Here is a 17,405-nt window from a genome sequence, read left to right as displayed (position 1 = left end):
TGATATCGATTATTGGAGGTCCAAAAAAGCCGATACCGATCAATCGGACGATTTTTATTCATATATTTGTAATAATGATAATTACAACAATACTGAATGAACACTTTTATTTTAACTTAATATAATACATAAATAAAATCAATTTAGTCTCAAATAAATAATGAAACATGTTAAATTTGGTTTAAATAATGCAAAAACACAGTGTTGGAGAAGAAATTAAAAGTGCAATATGTGTCATGTAAAAAAGCTAACGTTTAAGTTCCTTGCTCAGAACATGAGAAGATATGAAAGCTGGTGGTTCTTTTTAACATGAGTCTTCAATATTCCCAGTTAAGAAGTTTTAGATTGTAGTTATTATAGGAATTAAAGGACTATTTCTCTCTATACCATTTGTATTTCATATACCTTTGACTGTTGGATGTTCTTATAGGCACTATAGTATCGCCAGCCTAATCTCGGGAGTTGATAGGCTTGAAGTCATAAACAGCACTGTGCTTCAAGCATTGCGAAGAGCTGCTGGCAAACGCAGGAAAGTGCTGTTTGAATGAATGCTTACGAGCCTGCTGCTGCCTACCACCGCTCAGTCAGACTGCTCTATCAAATCATATACTTAATTATAATAAACACACAGAAATACGAGCCTTAGGTCATTAATATGGTCAAATCCGGAAACTATCATTTCGAAAAACAAAATGTTTATTCTTTCAGTGAAATACGGAACCGTTCGGTATTTTATAGAACGGGTGGCAACCCTAAGTCTAAATATTGCTGTTACATTGCACAACCTTCAATGTTATGTCATAATTATGTAAAATTCTGGCAAATTAGTTACGGTCTTTGTTAGGAAGAAATGGTCTTCACACAGTTCGCAACGAGACAGGCGGCCCAAACTGCTGCATTTACCCCGACTCTGCTTGCACTGAACGCAAGAGAAGGGACACAATTTCGCTAGTTAATATTGCCTGCTAACATGAATTTATTTTAACTAAATATGCAGGTTTAAAAAATATATACTTGTGTATTGATTTCAAGAAAGGCATTGATGTTTATGGTTAGGTACATTGGTGCAACGATTGTGCTTTTGTCACGAATGCGCTTTTGTTAAATCATCACCCGTTTGGCGAAGTAGGCTTTGATTCGATGATAAATTAACAGGCACCGCATTGATTATATTCAACACGGGACAAGCTAGTTAAACTAGTAATATCATCAACCATGTGTAGTTAACTAGTGATTATGTTAAAACTGATAGTTTTTTATAAGATAAGTTGAATGCTAGCGAGCAACTTACCTTGGCTCCTTACTGCACTCACGTAACAGGTTGTCAGCCTGTCACGCAGTCTCCTCGTGGATTGCAATGTAATCGGCCATAATTGGCATCCAAAAATGCTGATTACCAATTGTTATGAAAACTTGAAATCGGCCCTAATTAATCGGCCATGCCGATTAATCGGTCGACCTCTAGTGTTGACTGTGCTTCTTGCAGATCTCCTAGAATGCCTGGAGTCGAGGCTGTTTCTCCAGAACGCCTGGAATCATTGGATGTCAGAGAGGGATCAGTGTTCCTTTTGGCTGGGCAATTTCAGTGATACATACCTAGCAAAACAGCTTGCAGATATGCTGTCTTAATTTGATCACTGTGCTGTCGCAGTGAAATGCAAATTGTGCTGTATTTGAGGTTAAAAAAGGCTTCTAAAGTTTCCACAAATCAGACTTGATTTGCCCTAACGAAAAATGTATCAACCCCTACAAAAATGTTCAGTAGTTATAATCCACATGCTAATTCAAATTTCTTGTTGCTACAGGATTATCTTCCTGCTGTGAGAAACATGGTCAAATTAAGATAGCAGATCTGTATGTACTCTTACCCTTAATAGTCTTTGATTAGCCTAATTGTAATATTTCCCTGTAAAATCAATTGGGTCCATACTTGCGAACATAAAAATAAAATAAAAATGTTAATGATTAATCAACAGCCGAATAAAATTGTTGATGTAGTGGCACGTGATCAAAGGCTACATGTTAGCTGTTCGCATTACATAACCGGGCAAATTCCATATTAGCGAATTAAAATCGTTGACGTAGTTGGACGCGAGAGAACACTTTTCCTTAACAGCTGTCTAACAGCACCATCTGCCAATCAGTTACTAAAACGTGTACCAATTTTTAACTGGACGAGTCGCTCACACTGGTGAGGTTAGCATAGGGCTAACGTGTGCCAGGTTATCTGATGGGACCAACTACAATGTAGCGTTCTATCACGTGAAACTACATAAACCATTTTAATTGGCTGATGCTTAAACTTAATCTTGAACTGAAACTTTTTCGAATGTTCTACGTATTTCCATTTCACACAATATAAACATGAGCTACACATACAGACGAGAGGAGCTATAGGAGAGGAGGCTGGTGGGAGGAGCTATGGGCTCATTGTAATGGCTAGAATGCAATACATGGAACTGAGTAAAACACATCAAACATATGGAAACCACGTTTGACTTTGCTCCTCCTATAGCTCCTCTCACCAGCATCCTCTGATACAGATAGAAACAACTGAGTGTGGCAGAATATGCCCAAAATGCATAAAACTGTTAAACATTACATTCAGCGTCACCTGATTATATAAACCATTAAATGGTGTCTATAGTCTTCTGCAACCATAGTGTCTGCACTAAAGCCCCTTTGTAGCAGACAACCATACCGCCTGCACTAAAGTCCCTTTGTAGCAGTTAAGTGCTTACTCTTATAGTTTTCCATTAAAATGGTCAAAAATAAGACTATTATTTTTTGCATTTTGCTAGGACTGTCTGGGAGTGGTCTGGGTGAGCGGCCTAACTGGAGGGGCCTAATAGGATTTATGTAACCTGAAAACTAGCTGTTATTATTGGCAGTGGTTTGGAACTCTCTTTACTATTGGTCTATTAACTTATATGGCTGGTGATGTCACCAGGCAAGCCAAAACTCCACCCATGCAAAACCTCCTGATTATCAATTTGTTTCACACTTTTACAGTGTTAGTTTCAGCTGTTGTACTATAGAATACAAAACACAGGAAAACTGGATTTTGATTGCACTGGGCCTTTACAAATGTGATTACACCTTTGACAGAATTGTTACTGAGGATATTATAACATGTTATTTTTATATACATGCTTTTACATACCTATAGTAGTCGATAACCGCACACAAAAGTTACTGTGTTCGCAGTTCTGTCGCATTCTTTATTCTGAAGAATCTCGTGTCTGACCAAAACCTCTTCCTCTACTACCGCTACAGCAGTCGTCACCAACCGGACTTGTCGATCTCCAAGACATTTCTAGTCGATCACCGAAAATGTAAGTTAAAAAAAACGACAACAATAAAGCCTTGTGTTCCTTTTTTTATTAGTCTCGGGCTGTTGGTGGTAGATGCAGCCATTTTAGCTGCCCTGCACGCCGGGTAGGCAAACTGTTGCCATGTCATGTGTCTGAAGGCACAAACTCTGCATTCCCGGTGGGACTGGAGAGGAAATAGTGCACTATGCTCCAGTGATGCCAATTTAGCAATTTTGTTGTTAGATTTAGCAACTTTTCAGACTACCCTGGCAACTTTTTTTTCAAACAGCACCTAGCAACAAATGTAGCTACTTTTAAAAATATTTGGAACTTTTAGCAACTTTTGAAAAGTGACTCAAACGCTAAAATGCACGCATTTTCCCTCTAAATGACACAAAAACGATTTTCTCTGTCACACTTATTCACAACACACGTGCCTGGCTGCAAAAGTGCATTGTGAGTGACGTCAGCAGCAGGCGCTCAGCTCGTGCACAGGCAGCAGCAGGCCAGTAGCAATTAAAGCAAATTGCAAATCATTGTTAGCTGACTGCAGCAGCAGTAGTACGGGTTCGACGAGCCAAACTCAATGAATATAGTTGGTCACGAATCTTTATCTTGAACAGAACTTACAACATCAATCAACATGTCTCAATCAAAATTGTACAGAAAAGAGTGGGAGTCTGTACCTGAACAAATGCCAAATCAGTCAATTTGAGTAACGTTATTGTGTATTCAAAGTAATGACGCAGTTTTACGTTATCCCGCAATGACATCATAACGTCATTTAGCAACAATTAGCAACAAATCAACCTGCCTGGCAACACTGCTATGCTCCCGCTGGCCAATCAGATGACCGAGTCTGCAATAATGTAGCAGGCATAAAAGATAGCTATGGCAAAATTGATACTGTGAGATTTCAAAACGTTTAAAACCATGACTAGAGAGAGACTGTCAACGAATACAGCAAAAAGCTGCTGTTTTTATGAGTGAGGTCATGTTTAAGTTCTTACTCAGCACTGTCAACACTTTGTATTAAACACTTTTATAAGCCATAAAATGCGCGTTCTTCCTATTTCCACTCAGCGCTACAACAAGCAGTGCAGCAGTAATTAATGAGGCTTACGTTGTTGTTATTATTAGCGGCTTGGGTATTTTTTAATATCAAGGAATATTTCACTTTCTCTGTGTATAGGAGTAACAACATGAATTTGTGCATGAGGCAGGATTAATGCGGTGAGACTCTAGTTTTGCCATCAGCTGGAAGACGGTGTCCCTTTTTGGTCAGTGTCAGTGGAGGAAAGAGAGAGCGGAGGGATGTTGAGAGAACGACGTTCAGTCTGAGCACTCTCCCTTCGCTGAGACTGACCATCAGATGCAGGCACCATCAGCCCAGTAAAATAAAAAGCAAATTATTTAGATGTATGCTCACTCAGCTGTTCCTCACAAGTAATACAACAATGGATCTATTACCGGTGTGATCATATAGCCTACCTCAAATTTTGAAATATAATTTTAAAAAATGTCCCGAACAACAATGCATTGGCAGGTAAATTCAAGCAAAGCCAGTATGCGGTGATAATGTATTGGGCCTATAGCTTACTGCACAAACCTCATTGCTATAGTACTGTTTTTAATTTGTTAATGTTGCGTAGGCTTACATTTTTTAAGTCATGTTAATAAAAAAATCAGAGCGGAAGATCTCGGGATGCATTTTGACTCAGAAAGTGATCTTGACTCAGAAAAGGTTGGTGACCACTGCGCTACAGAGTAACGGCGCCATCTATTGGATTGATGGTATAACTACAGCTCTAATGCCAAATTTTTCAACACATTACAAATGCTTAATGCAGCTCTGGTGTAGTTATGGCAATAATCTTAATCACTCAACCCGGATCAACACTTCTTAGCACAGCATTGCCAAACACAGTTTTTCTTAATTTCGGATTTTCTTTGTGGATAATACAATACACATTAATGGTTCAAAGTTCACTCGTGTTTCTGCTTGCAGTTGTCAACCGGGAGGGAAAGGTACATTCAGAAGTTTGAAATTGACCAAAAGTTGTCTGAGAGGGGCTCCCTCATCATCTATCTTAACCAGGTATCTGTTTGTGACTGCATGCCACACTGGTATTGAAATGACTTTCTTCTGCTCAGTGACAGTGACATGTTTACAATGACGTAACAATGATTACAATGATTGTATTATTCAACTTTCACTATATCTCCGGTATCCTTTAAGGTTTCTAATAAACTAGCAGACAACGTGGCATTCAGAATACACAAGGTTCAAGATGTAGGTCTGCTTCAACCTGTTGGGGTCACCGTTTATGAATACTATGCTCAAGGTATGCTTTATTTGAGAGGTGATATGAACCAGACCTGGTTTAAATAGAATGTACCTTTCTTTAAAGTACTTAACCTGTGCTTGATTCCGCTTGTCTGGTGGAATGGAACCAATGGAATAGTCCCAAAAGTGTAAACCCTGCCCATCTGGCATTCCAGGGAGGCTCAATCAAACACTCAAACTATTTGAAAGAAAACAAAAACTATTTGAACCCAGGTCTGATATAAGCACACATACTCACATGTACCTCAGACTACAATGCATTCACTAGAAATGCCAACACACAGAAGAAATTGTTTTGACTAGGGACTTTTGTCATTTTAGAGAACCGCTGTGTGAAGTTCTACCACCCAATGAAGAAGGATGGAACCCTGAACAGGCTTTGTCGGGATGATGTGTGCCATTGTGCTGAAGGTACCACGCCTCGGTGGCCAAATTGCTGCCAAAAAGTAGTTGCAGTTATAGGATCAGCTTACCCTACTCTGATCCTTTTACCATTGTCAACAATCCCTCCATCATCCATTCAATGTTCAGGAAAAACCTAAATCTCGTGTTCCATTTTCACATCGAATGATCATTTTGCCTGTACAATAATATGTTAATATGTCTGTCATCTTTCCACTCCTTGCCACTCCTTGTCATGCCAAACAATGACACGGAGTACAATGCCATGTTTGGCAATGACACGGAGTACAATGCCATGTTTGGCAATGACACAGAGTACAATGAGTGGAATGTTCGCACACAACAGGTTCTGAATTTCAGCCTAATGTTAATATACTGAATGTCAAAGTAATACTGTCCTCACTATATAGATTGTCTGGTTACTTTTAAATGTTCATACACGTGACCTTTCATTCATAGAGAGCTGTAGCTACCAGAAGAAACTTGGAGACGTGAGTGAAGTAAAATTGTTGGACAAAGCCTGCGAAGCTGGTATGGATTATGGTAAGTCTCTACTCTTTTGAGGCAGACAATTGTGTTCAGTAGTATGACACAGCGATGCAAAGTGCTTTGCAATGGACCATTTGTGTTTTCTCCCTACTGGACACAACACAGGTATGATTAAATTGAACAAAATGATATGTTAACTTATTCATATGACTGTCTTTTTCACACAGTTTTCAAAGCCTCCATGGTTAATGCAACACTGGAGTCCTACACCGACACATACCAAATGGAAATAAAAATTATTATCAAAGAAGGTAGGATAAGTCCTTAATGTTTAGGCCGTAGTTCCCAAACGAGAATCATTCACTGTTGGATTATATGGAGTAGGACTATGTGTATCAAAAGTGGCAGTTGATATATTTTTTTAACATTAACAGCTCCTCTCACTTCAACACAAATGTGTCATTCCACAAATAGAATGCCTATTATTGGGTAGTGTAATTTGTCAAAAATATATATTTTGAATTTTTCACCTAATTTTCACATTCTGATCAACTTCATAAAAACATGTTTCCCAATCTCAAGAGGTTTAATTAAGAGAAATTACTATAGTGACAGGGTTGATCATAACAGTGTTGACAATTTCATCTTGAATCAACCATAACTTCCCTTCTGACAGGGGAAATGGAAGCTTGTAGTGTGCAACAGAGGGGCAATTGAATGCAAGCTTAATACAAATATTTAACTTGTTAAAATATTTCTAGCCTTCCTATCGATGAGTAACAGGGTTGACTTGTTCTGTTTAATGTGCTCCGTTTTCCACCATTAAACACCAGAAAATGGCCAGCTCACCTGCTTGTACATTTTGATTTGACTATTAAATGTTCAATGTTTCTTTAGAAAAAACTGAGGGACAAATGTTAATGAATCACTAATCACATGAAATAAGTAAACATCTTCAGAAATTACTTTCCCAAAGCAACAAAGTAAATAGGGCTTTAAAATGATGGTGAAAAGTTGTGAAAATCTTGGGGTTATTTGGGTTCAAATTTTCCAGAGAAGTTGAACAAACATGTGGGACATGCCAAAATGGGGATTTTCATAGAAAACAAATCACTTACTTGAATAAAAACAGACTGCTATTGGAATTTTTAACATGGTTTAGTTAGAGCATAGATGTTTGTGATCCAACTGGTAAATCAAGTGTTTTATCAACATTTACACACATAATGTCTGAAGTATATAAAAGGCAATCTATTCGTGAAGCGACCCAAATATTCCCTAGAAACACAATATGGTTTTGCACACAAATGCAAATGTTTTTGTTTTGCAAGCCACTCTTTTTCCAGAAAGTTTAAAACCAAGTTCTTTACAAATGAGATCAACGTTAATGTTCAATTTCTCTTTAGGCACTGACCTTCTGTTGGAGGGGGAAAAGCGCTTGTTCCTGGCCCACCCCTCCTGTAGAGAGACACTGGATCTGAAAGAAGGCCAGAGCTACCTGCTCATTGGAAACACTGCAGATCTAATCCAGAGTGATCACGGGTAAGAAATGTCTCATCATTTCATTACGCTAGTTTCAAAAGAGTTTGGAAGATAAATCTTGCCCACGACTCATATTTCTGCAAAAAGCAACTTTCATGAACATATTTGTTTTTTAATCGAAAACCAGACGTTTTAGGCTCGGTTATAGTGATCAGTATCGTCTATTCTGGTCTTCATTTTGACCGTTCGTTGCAAAAGTGATGTGTTTTGGTATTTTAGTAGTAAATCTAGCTCTTTTCGCCCCTAGCGGTACCATTGAAATCATAATGTAAAGGTGCCTCTACGTCATCTCAAGGGAGGGGTTCTGTATGAAATACACTCCCTTCTAGATAAATACACTCCCTTCTAGATGTGCTGGGTGGTTCCACCTCAAGTCTTACTATAAAAGCAGGCGAAAGCCTGCCTTATTTGGAAATGATCTTGGTAAGTGGAGTGTGCCAATATATTTAGCATGATGCTACCTTGACTAGACTACTGACGTTACACAAAATTCAAAAAGGTAGTAAGGCGCATTTCCCCATATGGACATAAATTCAATGTTTTTGCTTACCGTTTCATACACATCTATGCATTTGACAAAAAACATGTAAACTATGAGGCTTATACATTCATATTTGTAGCTACATCCTAAGAAGAAATCGATGACAACGGTGGTCATGTCAACTTGTTGTATTTTTTCCCAACCACTGACTGATTGGTGGTGCGGTCTGCTAAAACAGATGGCTCATACTGTTGTTGAATGGTTGTGAGTTCTAGTCAATGTGTATAAACCCTGGATGACCAACAGGGGGCGCTGTATTGAAACCACATTGCGGATTCAGATTCCGGATTAACCTTTCAAGTGTAGATCAGATGAAACAAACAATGGTATGCAGTATCAGCTTTAAAGGAGTAGTTCAGTATTTACAACTTGATGTTAGATGGTTCCTCAACCTTAAAGCAGTCTATGGGCCAGGAAAAACTGTAATCAATGGTTGTTTTTTCATTAAACATCCATCACAAACTAACTTTAGCCACCGCTAGCTAACAATCAATGGAAGTTATGGGGGGGTGTGAGCATGTTAGTTTTGAATGGCCAAATCACCTTTAAGTAACATCAAGCCAAATATGGAGTTATTAATTGATTTCAGTGATTTGGAGAAAATGTTTTTTTTACATTCTCACATGCCCCCATCACTTTCAATGATTTTTATGCTAGCAGTGGCTCAAGTTTGTAGTGGCTGTTTAAAGAAAACTGTACCATGGTTAACAGTTTCTCCTGGCCCATAGACTACTTTCATCCTTGAAGTAAAAGCTATGAATGAGCTATTTTATGAACTGTAACTATATTTCCGTCACACTACTAGACCGCAAACCCTGCTAAGAGCTATGTGTTTGTTTCTAGATACGAGTATGTATTGGGTGAGCGGACATGGATCGAGTACTGGCCCACAAGTGCTGAGTGCAATATGCGGGGTCCGGTCAGGAAAAGATGTTTGGAAATCAATGACTTTGTTCACGAAATGGGAAGCGAAGGATGTGTAAACTAGAGTGAACATGTGTTATTCTGTTGTTTTCATTTGACACAGTCATTTTTTCCCTTGCACAAGAATGTCTTTGTACCAAATGTAGCCTAAATTAGCACTATACTTGTCAATTAAAATGCTTTTGTTTGTTGTACTGGAAGATGCTTGCAAAAACATGAATAAAGATGTTTTTCGAATTTTCTTGGTTGACACCAGTCTCAGTCCAGGGGTTAAACCAGGTTCATCCACGCCCCTACCTGTCCCATGCGGTCCTGTGTGGCTCAGTTGGTAAAGCAATTGACTTGCAACGTCTGGGCATACCCATACGAATTTGTATGCATGCACCAGTTATGAGGAAAGACATGTATCCATGAAGGTAAATCTACCTGATGACCTGTCTGGTTGGTGTTGTAATGCCATGCAGTACTTTTTCAAACCAACTTTTAAATAGATCCAAAGAACAAACTCTACCAGTAGGTGGCCCACTCCCACAGACTGACTAAATCACTTGTAAAGAGTCTGCACTGCTCAGTGGACAGTTCGGAGAAAATCACACTTTAAAAAAAAAAAAAAAAAAATCACATTTGTAACTATGTACTTGCGCTTGTGTCCTCAAAAGTGAGTACACCACATCAATTTATTTTAAACATTACCAGAAAGGTGAGTTCCAGAAATGTCAAAAACTACGTAACGTTAGCAGTTATTATTTATGGCCATGCCATGACAATTATGTTTGGGTATGCCTCTTTAGGCGGAAATCAACATTTTGCCATATCATATAAGAGTATAACAGACCAACTATTGTTAGTGTCTGCCCTGAGATTGTAAGTTTAGGGGTTCAATCCCCTGTCGAGTCATACCAAAGACTTACAAAATGGGACCGATGCCCCTGCTTTGCACTCAGAATTAAAGAGATTAATTTATGGTCTAGCCCTTTGATAGACTAGCGTTCTGTCCATAGGTGTACTTGTACATCAAGCTGCCTCACGCTACAGACACAGGAGATGGGTTTCTGCCCTATTGGCTGTTCTGGCTCGGACAAGGCTTACTTACTTAGGCCATGGCCAGAGATTTTGCATTCGCCACAGTTCATTTTGAGATCTTTTAGAAATGTAATGCATATACAAATGACAATGTGTGAATTCACAAACCTCAAACTGGTATTAAAGTTACTGTATGCCTTCAAAAAAGACAAAAAGCTTCCTGATAACTAACATGTTACTGTACTAACAAGAAAAAAGACACAATGTACACCAAACTTGTAAAAAAAAAAAAAAGTTTAATAGGACAGCTGCACAGAATGTAAATGTCCTTATTTTTTCCACAGTCGCCGCACAGCTGCACAAACAGTACATGCGTTAACCTTATGTAACACTCCTATGGTGGGCTGTCAACCCTCTTATGGGGAGAATGAGGTCATCAAAAGGCACTGGGCCAACTTCTCTCCAGATAGGCTTGTGGCAGTCAATAACCAACAACCTGGCGTTATGCCCAACAATCTGTACACCTTCACAGTTGTAATCAGCTATAACTGGTCATCAAGCGCACCACTGGAAAGGTGTACTTCAGATAATATGCTTACAGTTGAAGTCGGAACTTTACATACACTTAGGTTGGAGTCATTAAAACTCGTTTTTCAACCACTCCACAAATTTCATGTTAACAAACTAAAGTCTTGGCAAGTCGGTTAGGACATCTACTTTGTGCAAGACACAAATCATTTTTCCAGCAATTGTTTGCAGACAGATTATTTAACTTATAATTCACTGTATCACAATTCCAGTGGGTCCGAAGTTTACATACACTAAGTTGACTGTGCCTTTAAACAGCTTGGAAAATTCCAGAAAATGATGTCATGGCTTTAGAAGATTCTGATAGGCTACTTGACATAATCTGAGTCAATTGGAGGTGTACCTGTGGATGTATTTCAAGGCCTACCTTCCAACTCAGTGCCTCTTTGCTTGACATCATGGGAAAATCAAAAGAAATCAGCCAAGACCTCAGAAAAAAAAATGTAGACCACCACAAGTCTGCTTCATCCTTGGGAGCAATTTCCAAATGCCTGAAGGTACCACGTTCATCTGTACAAACAATAGTATGCAAGTATAAACACCATGGGACCACGCAGCCATCATACCGCTCAGGAAGGAGACGCGTTCTGTCTCCTAGAGATGAATGTACTTTGGTGCGAAAAGTGCAAATCAATCCCAGAACAACAGCAAAGGACCTTGTGAAGATGCTGGAGGAAACAGGTACCAAAGTATCTATATCCACAGTAAAACGAGTCCTATATCGACACAGGCCGCTCAGCAAGGAAGAAGCTACTGCTCCAAAACCGCCATAAAAAAGCCAGACTACTGTTTGCAACTGCACATAGGGACAAAGATTGTACTTTTTGGAGAAATGTCCTTTGGTCTAATGAAACAGAAATAGAACTGTTTGGCCATAATGACCATCGTTATGTTTGGAGGAAAAAATGGGGATGCTTGCAAGCTGAAGAACACCATCCCAACCGTGAAGCGCGGGGTGGCAGCATCATGTTGTGGGGGTGTTTTGCTGCATGAGGAACTGGTGCACAAAATAGATGGCTTCATGAGGATGGAAAATGATGATGATATATTAAAGCAACATCTCAAGACATCAGTCAGGAAGTTAAAGCTTGGTCGCAAATGGGTCTTCCAAATGAACACTGACCCCAAGAATACTTCCAAAGTTGTGGCAAAATGGCTTAAGGACAACAAAGCCAAGGTATTGGAGTGGCCATCACAAAGTCCTGACCTCAATCCCATAGAAAATGTGTGGGCAAAACGGAAAAAGCGTGCGCAAGCAAGGAGGCCTAATTAACCTGACTCAGTTACACAAGCTCTGTCAGGAGGAATGGGCCAAAATTCACCCAACTTATTGTGGGAAGCTTGTGGAAGGCTACCTGAAACGTTTGACCCAAGTTAAACAATTTAAAGGCAATGCTACCAAATACTAACTGAGTGTATGTAAACTTCTGACCCACTGGGAATGTGATGAAAGAAAGAAATTCTGAAATAAATCCTTCTCTTTGCTATTATTCTGACATTTCACATTCCTAAAATAAAGTGGTGATCCTAACTGACCTAAAACAGGGAATTTTTACTTGGATAAAATGTCAGGAATTGTGACAAACGGAGTTTAAATGTATTTGGCTGTATGTAAACTTCCGACTTCAACTGTATATTTCAGGTATTTATTTACAATACAAAAAAATACAATGTGACTTTTTATCAAATGGATCAGAAGATAATGCCAAAATAATTTGTGAGGTTTCAAATACACACAGTAACAAGGTCAAAGGACTAGATAGGTGGAAGCAATAGGATAGCAACTCCACCTAACCAACCAGAGAACTACAGTAGAGATCACTATCATGTCCTTACAAACTACCCAATCCTCTCAGATCTGCCAGAGGGAAATCAACAAGGAACTGAGCAATCGAGGCCTAGCGATCTGAATGGATTTGGGCCACAGTGTAACCCGCCGCCGGATGCAGCTCATCTTTCTTCCTCTAACGAGGAAGTTGGAAGGCACACGTGTCACAACTCCTTTGTGCAGTTAGCAGGAGAATCTACTGATCTCTCGCCAGTCCTCACAAGTTCCTCTCCGCACAGCTTCCGTCCACCACGTCTGGGCACCGGCAGGTGAAGCCGCCGCGGCGAGGCAGACAAAGGTGTGAGCAGCCTCCGTTGTTCGAGCAGTAGTTATACGCTGCGGGAGACATTTGGATAACATTACCATCATTCACAGGAGTTTCTAGCCATTTGGCACAATTGTACTTTAAATTGTACTTTGATATCAAATGCACACTACATGTGGTCTGAATAAGAATAAGAGCAAACCCCACCAAAAGCAGCAGTAGGGTTATTCACAGTGCTATAACAACATACACAGCTACATACTCGTACACTAAAAAGTGTTCAATTGATAACATGTGACATTTCACACACAAAAAAAACATTCACTGTATGCTCTGGGAGTGTTTAAGACACCCAGAGCACTTTGAAAAAGAGAGTCAGAACAGATTTACACTGTTCTTGGTCATGCGGTCTTGATTATGCAGTAATGTAACCCAGAATGAGGGCTCTATTAAAACCTCTACAGGATCGGTGGGTCCCCATCGGGACGATTGAGCTAACATAGGCTAATGTGATTATCATGAGGTTGTAAGTAACAAGAACATTTCCCAGGACATAGACATATCTGATATTGGCAGAAAGCTTACATTCTTGTTAATCTAACTGCACTGTCCAATTTAGAGTAGCTATTACAGTGAAATAATACCATGCTATTGTTTGAGAGTGCACAGTTATGAACTTGAAATGTATTAATAAACCAATTAGGCACATTTAGGCACTCTTTATACAATCTTTTTTACAGAAATGCAATGGTTCTTTGGATCAGCCTAAAACTTTGCACATACACTGCTGCCATCTAGTGGCCAAAATCTAAATTGAGCCTCGGCTGGAGTAATACATTATGGCCTTTCTCTTGCATTTCAAAAATGATGGTACAAAAAAAAAGATTTAAAAAATATATTTTTTTTCTTTGAATTATCTTTTACCAGATCTAATGTGATATATTCTCCTACAATTTAACATTTCCACAAACTTCAAAGTGTTTCCTTGAAATGGTTTCAAGAATATCCATATCCATGCTTCAGGTCCTGAGCTACAGGCAGTTAGATTTGGGTATGTCATTTTAGGCGAAAATGTTAAAAAAAGGGTCCGATCCTTTTAAGAAAGAAATGAAATAAAAATAAAAGTATAACAAATAATTAAGGAGCAACAATAAAATAACAGTAGCGAGGCTATACACAGGGGGTTCCGGTACAATGTGCGGGGGCACCGGTTATTCAAGGTAATTGAGGTAATATGCACAGTTGAAGTCGGAAGTTTACATACACTTAGGTTTTTCAACCATTCCAAAAAAAAATTGTAATCAAACTATAGTTTTGGCAAGTCGGTTAGGACATCTACTTTGTGCATGAGACAAGTCATTTTTCCAAAAATTGTTTACAGACAGATTATTTCACTTCACTGTATCACAATTCCAGTGGGTCCGAAGTTTACATACACTAAGTTGACTGTGCCTTTAAACAGCTTGGAAAATTCCAGAAAATTATGTCATGGCTTTAGAAGCTTCTGATAGGCTAATTGACATAATTTGAGTCAATTGGAGGTGTACTTCAATCAAAAGAAATCAGCCAAGACCTCAGAAAAAAAACTGTAGACCTCCACAAGTCTGATTCATCCAAATTTCCAAACGCCACATTCATCTGTACAAACAATAGTACGCAAGTATAAACACCATGGGACCATGCAGCCGTCATACCACTCAGGAAGGAGACGTGTTGTGTCTCCTAGAGATGAACGTACTTTGGTGCGAAAAGTGCAAATCAATCCCTGAACAACAGCAAAGGACCTTGTGAAGATGCTGGAGGAAACATGTACAAAGGAATCTATATCCACAGTAAAATGAGTCCTCTATCGACATAACCTGAAAGGCCGCTCAGCAAGGAAGAAGCCACTGCTCCAAAACCGCCATAAAAAAGCCAAACTTTTTGGAGAAATGTCCTCTGGTCTAATGAAACAGAAATAGAAATGTTTGGCCATAATGGCCATCATTATGTTTGGAGGAAAAAGGGGGAGGTTTGCAAGCCGAAGAACACCATCCCAACCGTGAAGCACGGGGGTGGCAGCATCATGTTGTGGGGGTGCTTTGCTGCAGGAGGGACTGGTGCACTTCACAAAATAGATGGCATCATGAGGAGGAAAATTATGTGGATATATTGACACAACATCTCAAGACATCAGTCAGGAAGTTAAAGCTTGGTCGCAAATGGGTCTTCCAAATGGACAATGACCCAAGCATACTTCCAAAGTTGTGGCAAAATGGCTTAAGGACAACAAAGTCAAGGTATTGGAGTGGCCATTGCAAAGCCCTGGCCTCAATCCAATAGAACATTTGTGGGCAGAACTGAAAAAGCGTGTGCGAGCAAGGAGGCCTACAAACCTGACTCAGTTACACCAGCTCTGTCAGGAGGAATGGGCCAAAATTCACCCAACTTATTGTGGGAAGCTTGTGGAAGGCTACCCGAAACGTTTGACCCAAATTAAACAATTTAAAGGCAATGCTACCAAATACTCACTGAGTGTATGTAAACCTCTGACCAACTGGGAATGTGATGAAAGAAATAAAAGTTGAAATAAATTATTCTCTACTATTATTCTGACATTTCACATTTTATAAATAAAGTGGTGATCCTAACTGACCTAAGACAGGGAATTTCTACAAGGATTAAATGTCAGGAATTGTGAAAAACTGAATATAAATGTATTTGGCTAAGGTGTATGTAAACTTCCAACTTCAACTGTATATTTCAGGTATTTATTTACAAATTATTTTGGCATTATTTTCTGATCCATTTAATAAAAAGTCACATTGTATTTTCTTGTATTGTAAATACAGCTTGCAGCTGTGCTTCCCTTCGTAGTCCGTAATAGTTTGCAAGCCCTGCCACATCCGACGAGAGTTGGAGCCGGTGTAGTACGATTCAATCTTAGTCCTGTATTGATGCTTTGCCTGTTCGCTCTGGTTGCATATTGAACATGCTGGTATGAAATTAGGTAAAATGGATTGAAGTTTCTCTGCATTAAAGTCTCCGGGCACTAGGAGCGCCGCCTCTGGATGAGCATTTTCCTGTCTGCTTATGGCACTATAAAGCTCGTTGAGTGCCGTCTAAGTGCAAGCATCGGTTTGTGGTGGTAAATAGACAGCTACGAAAAATATACATGAAAACTCTCTTGGTAAATAGTGTGGTCTACAGCTTATCATGAGATACTTTACCTCAGGCATGCAAAACCTCGAGACTTCCTTAATATTAGATTTCTTGCACCAGCTGTTGTTTACATATAGACACAGACCGCAACCCCTTGTCTTACCAGAGTCAGCTATTCTATCTTGCCGTTGGACCGAAAACCCGACAGCTGTATGTTATCCATGTCGTCATTCAGCCACGACTCGGTGAAACATAAGATATTACAGTTGTTAATGTCCCGTTGGTTTGATATCCTTGATCGGAGCTCATCCATTTTGTTATCCAATGATTGCACGTTGGCTAATAGGACTGATGGTAGACAGGGTTAACTCACTCGCCTACGAATTCTCAGAAGGCAGCCCGACCTCCGCCCCCCTTTTCTCAGTTTTTTCTTCACGCAAATTACAAGGAGAAAGCAGAAAGCAGTTTGTTCCCGAGAAAGCAGTATAACCTTTGCGTCGGACTCGCTAAAGAAAAAAATCTTTGTCTAGTTTGAGGTGAGTAATCGCTGTTCTGATGTCCAGAAGTTATTTTCGGTCATAAGAGACGGTAGCATTATGTACAAAATAAGTCAAAAATAAGTTACAAACATTGTGAAAAAACAAACAAATTGCACAGTATATAGTGTTTAAATGTGTGAGGGATTTGTGTGGGAGTGACAGTGTAGTGTGTGTGATTGAGTGTGTATATGGTGTGTATATATAGTCTAGCGAGTGTACGTAGGGTAGGTGCAAGATAGTCAGTGCAAATAGTTTGGGTTCCATTAATGAACTATTTAGCTGAAGCGTTACAGAATGCGCGCTTGAAATTAAAGGTAATTTCCAATTGAGTCACATATGCAGCGTTTACCGTGAATGCAGTCTCCGCTAACGTGGGAAGCTTGCCTTTAAATTTCAATCACGCTGTAACTCTAAACTTCCGCGATACGGATTAAATAGAGCCCTGAGAGAGGCTTTCACAGG

General features: G+C 39.4%; 2 protein-coding genes across 2 annotated transcripts in view; one reads left to right on the top strand and one right to left on the bottom strand.

Annotated features, from left to right (window-relative positions):
* Nucleotides 1-9,800, top strand: part of LOC111982296 (complement C3) — a 41,083-nt gene extending 31,283 nt beyond the window's left edge. The window contains 7 exon segments of the mRNA XM_024013855.2: nt 5,323-5,412; nt 5,554-5,659; nt 5,983-6,072; nt 6,523-6,606; nt 6,780-6,863; nt 7,959-8,094; nt 9,479-9,800. Of these exon segments, the coding sequence (XP_023869623.2) occupies nt 5,323-5,412; nt 5,554-5,659; nt 5,983-6,072; nt 6,523-6,606; nt 6,780-6,863; nt 7,959-8,094; nt 9,479-9,623 (735 nt within the window). The 3' untranslated portion in view covers nt 9,624-9,800.
* A 1,065-nt stretch (nt 9,801-10,865) lies between these two features.
* LOC111982425 (nidogen-1-like) overlaps nt 10,866-17,405 on the bottom strand; it is a 78,427-nt gene continuing 71,887 nt past the window's right edge. Inside the window, exon 20 of the mRNA XM_024013994.2 lies at nt 10,866-13,334. Coding sequence (XP_023869762.1) covers nt 13,216-13,334 — 119 coding nt within the window. The 3' untranslated portion in view covers nt 10,866-13,215. The remainder of the gene's footprint in view (nt 13,335-17,405) is intronic.

Source organism: Salvelinus sp. IW2-2015, linkage group LG21 (genome assembly GCF_002910315.2).
Source record: "Salvelinus sp. IW2-2015 linkage group LG21, ASM291031v2, whole genome shotgun sequence".
Classification (NCBI taxonomy): domain Eukaryota; kingdom Metazoa; phylum Chordata; class Actinopteri; order Salmoniformes; family Salmonidae; genus Salvelinus; species Salvelinus sp. IW2-2015.
The sequence above is the reverse complement of the archived record's forward strand: the minus strand, read 5'-3'. Positions and strand labels throughout refer to the sequence as shown.